Source organism: Seriola dumerili, unplaced genomic scaffold, assembly GCF_002260705.1.
Source record: "Seriola dumerili isolate Sdu_G_001 unplaced genomic scaffold, Sdu_1.0 BDQW01002177.1, whole genome shotgun sequence".
In the NCBI taxonomy this organism is placed as follows: Eukaryota; Metazoa; Chordata; class Actinopteri; order Carangiformes; family Carangidae; genus Seriola; species Seriola dumerili.
Window position 1 is genome coordinate 258,995 of NW_019176432.1, and position 9,711 is coordinate 268,705.

General features: G+C 42.8%; 1 protein-coding gene across 1 annotated transcript in view; it reads left to right on the forward strand.

Annotated features, from left to right (window-relative positions):
- Positions 1–9,711, forward strand: part of snx2 (sorting nexin 2) — a 24,150-nt gene that overhangs the window by 7,443 nt on the left and 6,996 nt on the right. The window contains exons 5-11 of the mRNA XM_022769074.1: positions 28–71; positions 525–666; positions 1,533–1,611; positions 3,099–3,174; positions 7,707–7,820; positions 8,511–8,604; positions 8,688–8,893. Of these exons, the coding sequence (XP_022624795.1) occupies positions 28–71; positions 525–666; positions 1,533–1,611; positions 3,099–3,174; positions 7,707–7,820; positions 8,511–8,604; positions 8,688–8,893 (755 nt within the window). The remainder of the gene's footprint in view (positions 1–27; positions 72–524; positions 667–1,532; positions 1,612–3,098; positions 3,175–7,706; positions 7,821–8,510; positions 8,605–8,687; positions 8,894–9,711) is intronic.

Genomic DNA, 9,711 nt, shown 5'->3' on the forward strand with positions numbered 1-9,711 from the left:
GTGTGTGTGTGTGTGTGTGTGTTCCAGGTGATGGGATGAATGCGTACATGGCCTACAAAGTGACGACCAAGGTGAGAGACTTCATTTTAATTATTGTAATTATCTCTCATTGTCCCAATGCATCATTAATATTTGCATTAATATTTATCTCTATTTAATAATATAATATAATTATAATATATTATGATATAATATGTTATATAACATAAAATAATAGAATTGTGTAATTGGGAATTGCTCAGTTTTATTTATTTACTCTCTCTGTCTCTCTCTCTGTCTGTCTCTCTCTCTGTCTCTCTCTGTCTCTCTCTCTCTGTCTGTCTCTCTCTCTGTCTGTCTCTCTCTCTGTCTCTCTCTCTCTGTCTGTCTCTCTCTCTGTCTGTCTCTCTGTCTGTCTCTCTGTCTCTCTCTCTGTCTGTCTCTCTCTCTCTCTCTGTCTCTCTCTCTCTCTCTGTCCCTCTCTCTCTCTGTCCCTCTCTCTCTCTCTCTCTCTCTCTCTCCCTCTCCCTGTGTCTCTCGCCCAGACCTCCATGTCTCTGTTCAAGCGTAATGAGTTTTCAGTAAAAAGGCGTTTCAGTGACTTCCTGGGTCTGCACAGTAAACTCGCCTCGAAGTACCTGCACATAGGCTACATCGTCCCGCCTGCACCGGAGAAAAGCATTGTGGGTAAGTGAAACCGCTGCCAAAGACGCCCTCTGCTGGACTCCAGACCATAACACCATAACTTTATATACATATATATATATATATATATATATATATAAATAATTATCAAACAGAGACTTTGAAGTGAATAAGAGGTGATTAATAAGTAAATAAGGAAATGTCTAATTTAAAGAGTGAATGTCTCTTATTTTGAAAATAATGGCATTTTGTGTATATTTTTCTTTTGTTTCTTTAACTAACTCCACTAACTGCTCACTCAGTATTAAAACAAGTGGACTGAGTATTAAAGTTTGGACAGGAGCTGAACAAAGTCTGGTATCACACGACAGAAATGCTGCTGGACGTTTTATTTTGAAAACTCTTGGGTTGTTTGGGTCTCATCAGTCACGACTCTGATTTGTCACGCTCCTATAACGTGACCTTGTCTGGACGAAAAACCTAACGACCTCGTCCTCGAAAAGAAATCTCCGGCTCCTCGTTTGTAGCCTTTTCTGTAACCAAGCAACTGCAGAGAAGACGATCTACTTCCTGTTTACACCTGCACGTGCATGTGCAGTGTATGTTAAAGGTCATCTTTTGATATGTGTTTTCAGGTGTGTTATAATCATAAGGTTCAGAGAGAGTCATTCAGATACTTCCAGATGTTTCTTTCACCAGATGTTAGTTACCACAATGGTTTTCACTCTCTGCAAACAGCTGTAAATATTCATACACATATAATATTAATATAATATATAATAAAAGATGATATATTCATAAACACGACGTGCTCTGTGACCGTCAGTGACCACAGCTCATACAAACACACGACTGTCCTCGTCCCGCCTGAGAATCACTCGCGCTAACGAGCGTCTCCTCGTCTGCAGGGATGACCAAGGTGAAGGTGGGGAAGGAGGACCAGTCGTCCAACGAGTTCGTGGAGAAGAGGAGGTCGGCGCTGGAGAGGTACAGACACACACACACACACACACACACACACACACACACACACAGCTGGAGAAGATAAAGAGTCGGGGTGTTTGACTGAAAGGAAGGAGCTCGTCTCTGGTTTCGCTTCATCTCTGTGTGAATCAGTTTAGAGACATTTAGTCACATTTGTTTTATTCGTCACGGTTTCATCTTCATCATCATCATGTGGTGATGAAGCTGTGAGGACAGACCGTTTTTATATCTCAGAATCAGAATCCTTTATTGATCCCCAGGAGGAAATAAGGTTGAGTTACAGTCGCTCCCTCAGCAGAGAAAAGAGAATATGATGTAGATTATAAAGATAAAAATAAAGCTAAATATATATATATACAGAAACTCTAAAAAATGTCATTATACTATAATATATAAAAGAAAAAAAAAATATGTAAAGAATTAGGAAAGACAAGTTTAAAACTGCACTAGTCATATCTGTCCTCTGTGGTGCGTTCAAGGACACTCTGACATTTGAGAATTCAAAATCAGTTGCTGAAAATCTGTTTTTTTAAATTTTGTTTTGTTATTTTTTAAATCATTCAAACAGTAAAAACATAAAATAAATGATGACGAGACGCTGATTTTTATTGTAGCTTGTTCTAACATAGCATTAGCATTAGCATTGTCCCGGTGTGTTTGTGTGTCTCTGACTGAAACACGTTATTTAATTTGACTTGATTCAAGACCTAAAGCTTTATTGTTCTCAGCTTACCGTCCTGTTACCATGACAACAAAGAAATTTAGGTGACGGAATCGCAGACTGTGTGTGTGTGTGTGTGTGTGTGTGTGTGTGTGTGTGTGCATACAGTCGTGGTAAAGATCAACCTGGTCAGAACTTTACAGGCCAAAAGGTTAAACCACAAATATTAGATACATCATCATCAAACACGTGTGTGTGTGTGTGTGTGTGTGTGTGTGTGTGTGTGCGCACTGAATACTGAGGAGCAGGAAGGTGGGGTGGTGGGGGGCGGGGCTGACATTCTGCTGCCCTTTACTGATGGTGTTTGATTGACAGGAAGGTCAGCCAGTGACAGCTGATGGAGCTCAGAGCTGCAGAACTCCACGCTGATGCACACACACACACACACACACACACACACACACACAATGAAAACTGTGTTAGTGACGAACAAACACATTTTTAATTTGACTGTTTGTGTTTCGACTCTGTTACAACACAGTAATGATGTTTTAACATTTCAAAATAAAAGCCTTGAAAGGTTGATGTTTTTTTTCTTCAGTTTGTTCACATGTAGCTTTTATTTTGTGACTGCTGCTGTTTTAGACTGAAACAGGAAGCAGCTTTTTTCTCTGAGCTGAAGAACTTTAGACATCAGCCAATAGCGTCAAAGAAGAAGCATGTTACCATGACACCCAGCGATGAGGAGAGCGTATCATTGGATGGAAAATGGTCGTTGTAAAAACTTGCGTGCTGTCAGAAGTAAAAGCATCTTGTGTTTGTGTTTCAGGTATCTGATGAGGACAGTGAAGCATCCCGTCCTGCTGAAGGATCCCGACGTCCTGCAGTTTCTGGAGAGCTCAGATGTAAATAACAAAATCACACATTTCACTAGAGGAACATGAACACATCTGATCACATGCTAAACACATCAGCATCAGTCTGTAGAAACAAACCTGCTTATTATCAATTGACAGTCAGATCTCTGCTTCTTTGTTTTTCTACAGATTTAATTAAGTTTTTAAACCTTAAAGCTCCATATTTTCTTCTTCTTCTGTGTTTTATTTGAAGTGTTGATCCATCAGAAGATATAAAACCATCTCAGTGTAGTTTTACATCTCCTCTCTCAGGCTTCTCTCTGGAGCTCTAGTAACAACAGGTCTGTGAGCCAATCAGAAGAGAGGAGGCTCAGAGCTTCTCTTCTGATTGGCTGACTGTTTTCTGAGTGATCCAATAAAAATAAAGCAGATTTCAGGTAAAAACACTGAGAGAAACCAAATCCTGCAAGGTTTGGATGGTGGGTCCAGGTGGGCGGGGCTTGGTGACTGCTTTGTTGTGACATCACAAAGTTCCAGAAGTCCTGACGGCTGGTTTTAAGGCTCAGTTTCTGAATACAGGCTGTGTGCATTTCTCTGTGGACTGAGGCTTTGATACTTTCACAGTATTAATATAGAAGCTAGAGCTGATCTATAATCACACTACACATGGACACAGACCTTCAGACTATATGAGACGACAGTCTGCTCCGTTAGCTTCAACGCTTCGCTTCAGAAAATCAACAAAACCTGCAGGAAAAGTTTGAGCAGCTGCGACCTCATTCCTTCATGTTCAGTTTGTGGAGTTAAGTCTTCACCTGAACGCCGAGTTAAAAACATCAGATGACGAGTTTGTTGCAGTGAAACTTTGGACTCCGCTCTTTATTTCTCAGCTCTATTGTTGGTCCATTTGTTTCCTCGCTGAACTAATAAGAAAACTTAATTTACTAAAGTAGTAGCTGCAAACTAGATTTCGTTAGGAGGGAAAGCGTTGCTGCACTGACCTCTATGACTCATGGTGACTGTCATGCTAGGACTGCAGGAAACATCAAACTGATTCAATTCATTCAAAGTTTTTGTTTTTCTAAGTTCTGTAAATTGTCTACATTTTGAACAATTGAATTATAACAAAGTGCACGAACCCAAGTATTTTCACTCACAGACAGCTGGCAACATTAACTGTCTTGACTCATTATGGTCCCATAAACTGTGACGTGAAGCACGACATGCTCACGATTGAATTTAACAATCGCAAGAACATGAGAGACGGTCGAAAAAAAAAAAAAAACTCTTATCGGCCCCCTCGGTTCGTGTTTAATGTGGACGGATCATCTCTGTTTAGTGGAGGTGAGGTCATCGCAGCCGACTGAACAGTGAGCAGATACCCGCCGCGTAGCTAACGCTAGTCAACAGCTGTCTGCAGATATCAGCTAATGTCAGGAAACAGAGACAGAGCCGATGAATCAGTTCCTCTCATTTTCTCTGGGTCTCTGGTTATCTACTCCAACTATCTGCTGCTCACAGGCTACGTCAACATTAATACGCTTTCATTTCCAAGCTAAAACGTCTCCGTCCAGACGAGTTTTAGCTCCTTATCACAAATAATCTCGTTCCACACTAACACGCCTGAAAACACACGAAACAAACACATCTCACATGACCGCTCACAAACACTGGGCATGTGCTGCAGGTGTAAACAGGAAGCAGGTCGTCTGCTCTGCAGTTTGTTGCTTAGTTGCAGAAAAATACTACGAACGAGAGCGGCGATGGCGACTCAGTGTAGTCCTCCTTTTAATTAAACCTGCACTAACTGATTCTTCATGCCACACGATCGTCCATCTTCAGTGGTGTCGGCGTCACCTGGTGGATCTCAGTCCACTGTTCCCTCTCTTTTAGCTCTGTGTTTGGTCTCCACCAGCTGCAGCGTTCAGCAGCTGCTCTCTGACTCAGTGCGTCTGCTGCCGGCGGCTTCGTACAGATGTTCTCAGAGAAACAGCTGCTGCTGCTGCGACTGAAAATAACACTATGACACTGAACCAGAACCAGAACAGTAAAGTTCTGGGGCTGGTCGCGCAAAACACCTGAAGTTAAGATTTTCCTTAATGGCTGGATTACAGTTTCCTGAAAATAAAAATCGTCGCACAAAACACCCTTAAATTTTCTCCTAAAGGTTCGCTGAAGTTTTTCTCCGTATCTTATTGTTGAACTTCAGGAATCACTTAAAGTTCAGCTGGTGAAGCTCCCGTCACAACAACAGGAGGATTATGGGACGAGAACAGTGACAGTAACATTTTGACGTTCAAAATAAAACCTGAGGTGAAAAAGGAAACGATGGCACCGAAAAAGCTTCCGCGAAAAAAACGGCAAGAAAAAACAAAGAAAAAACTACGATCTCACAATCTTTTCTCATTTCATTTAATTAAGTTTGTAGTTTATTTAATGTTGGTGTTTTATTTTTCAGTGGAACTTGTATTAGTTACTGTCACTGTTCTCGCCCTGTAATCCTCCTGTTGTGCACAAGTGCTAATGGCAGCAAATCAGCAGTCTCCATGGAAACAGTAGAATTTCACTGCTGTAAAATATTGAATGTTTTTCTTAAACTAAGGAAACGTTTTGAGAGACTGTGCAGCAGACTCCAGTAACTCAAAATCAAACCTAAGTTTTTTATTCACACAAACAAGCAGCAAACTGAAGGACAGAAGGACACAGGCCCACCCAGGTGCATGCTGGTCCGAAACCCGTCTCCCGGCCTAAATAACCTCAAGTACCCGTAGTGTTACCAGAATAAACAAAGTACCACTAAAAGAAAACTAACTATGGTGGACGAGCAAATAATATAAATGAACTAATGACGAACAAAAGAATATCGTCCAAAAATCAAACGAGTCAAGTCAAGTAATCCAAACACAACACCCGAGAAACCAGGAAGCAGCTCCTGCAAAGCTTGTGCTAATACAGCGACAGGCTGGAGAAGGTGAGGAGGTCAGTGTGGTTCATCCTCCGAGGACCAAGATGTCTCACTCTTAAAGTCAGACGCTCGGACGGACGGAGGCAGCGTCGGCCTCCGCGGCGCTCTCGTCCTGAGACGCTGGAAGCGGCGTCTGCGAGCCGAGCCTCTAAAAACTGCCTCAGGGTTTAAGGGCCTGCGGCGTTTCCTGTTTCCTCACTTTATTGTCCACTCCCACTAAATCCTCTGTAACATTTCGTCTTGTCCTCCCCCTCCTCGCCCCCCGCCCCCCCCCCTCGCTGCCACCTACCTAACTGTTAGTGGGATTGCGTTGTGAAGGAGCTGGCAGACGTTGGTCCAGAATAAATGGCCTCGTGTCACCGGTTTAACAGATGAATCGCTCCAACGCTTGACCGAGCGTGTCGGTCCGTCCAGCCCGCTTAATGAAACACAACCAGAGGAGGGAGGGGGGAGGAGGGGGGAGGAGGGAGGGGGGGACAAATGGGACCAAGCTGCAATTTAAAGCTATTTTTACCCCACGCCTCTGCTCATTTACCCTCGTCCCTCCGTCAGCGAGGGCCCCGGGGACCGAGCCGTCCCCTGGCTGCCGCCGCCCCTGTTAAATGAGATTGGAGCAAATGTGCTCCACCGTCGGAGGAAAACCTCGTATGTCCAGGAAAAAAAAAAAAACTTTTCCAAAATGAAGAAAAATGAGTCTATTTTCAGACGGACGTGGAGGCGTCCTGCACCGAGGCGCCGGGCTCTGACTCAGTTTTTGCAGCTGGTAAAGTTGCTCTGCACAGAAAGTGTCTGCATTAAATCTGACGGCAGCTAAAACGTGGGAGACATTACAATCAGAGAGGAGGAGAGAGAAGAGCTGCAACAGAGTCGAGAGGGAGGGAAAGAGAAAGAAACACAACATCCAACGGAGGAAAGTAAAACAGGAAAATAAAATAGCGCAGTAAAACTTAGAGATCAGAGAAAGAGAAATAAGATCTGAAGGAAATCACAGGAAGAAAAGAGAAAAACAAATACGCAGATAAGAAGTTAACAAGAGAAAACTGAAAGAGAAGGAAAAACAGAAAAGAAAGGCAGATGGAAAAGATGAAAGTAAAACTGAGAAAAGCTGTTGAGTTGATCAGAAACTGAGTGAAAGTGAAAGATGAAGAAAAGTAAAAGAAAAAGAAGCTAATGAGAAAAAACAAACAAAAAAGAAAAAGTAAGATGATAAATCTTCAAATAAAAGCTCGGCCTCAAACACGAATGATGGACGTCACTAATGAAGTCAAGTAACGATCTTTGTGGAACAACGTCAGTGAAACTCAACTTTTCTTGCTGATGTTTCAAATTAAAAGCCTAAGCCAAACATGGAAGGGATTATGCTCATTAAATTGCTGGAAGACTTTTAAAGTGAAAAATCACACAGGAAGTGTTGGTAACTCAACAACACTTAATAAAACAGCAAAGAAGAAGGAGAATTTATCAAGACTCAAGGGAAACATGAAGAGTCGAGTCTGAGGGACCAGGAAGTAAAACTCAAACTGTTTGTTTGTTTGTTTGTTTGTTTGTTTGTTTGTTTGTTTGTTTGTTTGTTTGTTTGTTTGTTTGTTTGTTTGTTTGTTTGTTTGTCGGCCAGTTGCCGCGGGCAGTCAGCACTCAGGCTCTGAGCAGCGCCGGACTTCTGCGAATGGTCAACAAGGCCGCGGACGCCGTCAACAAGATGACCATCAAGATGAACGAGTCCGACGCCGTGAGTGAAGGAGGGAGGAGAGGAGAGGAGGGAAGGAAGGAAGGATGTTAGAGGGAAGGAATGACAGAAGGAGGCACAGGAAGAAGAGAAGGGAGGGTAGAAGAGAGGAGAGACCTGTGGGATGAAGTGAAGGAGGGAAGGAGGAAGGACGAGTGGATGGAAATAAGGAAGTAGAGAGGAAGGAAATGATTCAAGAAAGGAAATCAGAAAATAAAGGTTAAAGAAAGAAGAGATGGAAGAACAGATAAAAGAGGAAAAGAAAGATGTAAATAAAAACAAAAATATAGAAGCAAGAAGGAAAAAATAAAAATGGAGATAGGGAACTGGGTCGAAGGGAAGAAAAGAAGGAAACAGGAAGAAATGGAAGGAGACAGACGGAAAAATCAGTCAAATGATTATTGAACAATTTTGAACAATTAAAGTTTAGCAAAATAAGTTTCATAAAAGCGTGTGTGTGTGTGTGTGTGTGTGTGTGTGTGTGTGTGTGTGTGTGTGTGTGTGTGTGTGTGTGTGTGTGTGTGTGTGTGTGTGTGTGTGTGTGGTGTGTGTGTGTGTTGTGTGTGTGTTTGTGTGTGTGTGTGTGTGTGTGTGTGTGTGTGTGTGTGTTTGTGTGGTGTGTGTGTGTGTGTGTGTGTGTGTGTGTGTGTGTGTGTGTGTGTGTGTGTGTGTGTGTGTGTGTGTGTGTGTCAGTGGTTCGAGGAGAAGCAGCAGCATTTCGAGAACCTGGATGTTCAGCTGAGGAAGCTTCACGGCAGCGTGGAGTCTCTGGTCTGTCACAGGAAAGGTACGACGCTCCGAGTGTTTCAGTCTTTGACTTTCTAACGTCAAACTGGATTTAACCCCCCCACCCCCCCACCCCCCCTCCAGAGCTGTCTGTGAACACGGCGCAGTTTGCCAAGTCGGCGGCCATGTTGGGGAACAGCGAGGACCACACGGCTCTGTCCCGCGCTCTGTCGCAGCTCGCCGAGGTGGAGGAGAAGATCGACCAGCTGCACCAGGACCAGGCCAACGCAGACTTCTACCTCTTCTCTGAGTTACTGGGCGACTACGTCCGCCTCATCACCGCCGTCAAGGTACGACCAGGACCAGGATCAGGTCCAGGATCAGGTCCAGGATCAGGTCCAGGATCAGGTCCAGGATCTGGTCCAGGATCAGGAACAGGACCAGCTCTTAGTTAGGTGCAGCAGAGGAGAGGGAGCTGAAGAGCAGTTGCAGGAGAATAGATTAGTAATAATTAATGAGTGTGTCTGTTCTGATTTCCTGATGTTACTTCCTGTCTGAGCTGCTGGACACTGAACACCTGAGAGCAGGTAGGTACGAGACAGGAAGTGAGAGAGTAGAGCTGCAACGATTAGTCGATCGACTATTCTGATAATCGATTAATCGTTTGACACTTTTCAAGAAATAAATTCCAGTTTGTCGAATGTGAATTTTCTTCTTTTCCTTTTCATGAATCGGAGGAAATCAAGTCTCTGAGTTTCAGACAAAAAAACATTTGACAAAAACGACAATTAATCGATTAATGAAGAAAACACAGGAGGATGAAGCTGGTTAGCTGCAGCTGTAGAGGAGTGTGTGTGTGTGTTATTGACGACTGTGTTGTAGCTGCAGATATTTGAACATGTGACTCATTGTTTTTACATCTAAAGCATAAAGGATTTTCTGACTTAAATAAAAATACATGTGTTTTATGTGCATTTATAAATGTTTAATGACGTTAATAATGTGGAAATGATCCTGTTGATTTAATGTTCGACTTCTCATCCAGTCAGATCTTTGAAACTAAACATCAGAGCTGCTGTTAATTAGTTTCCTTTATTAGAGTCCATTAATGAAAAGCTGCAGTTCATAGTGTCTCATGATTGGAAATTTATATCCGTGTATTTTCCTG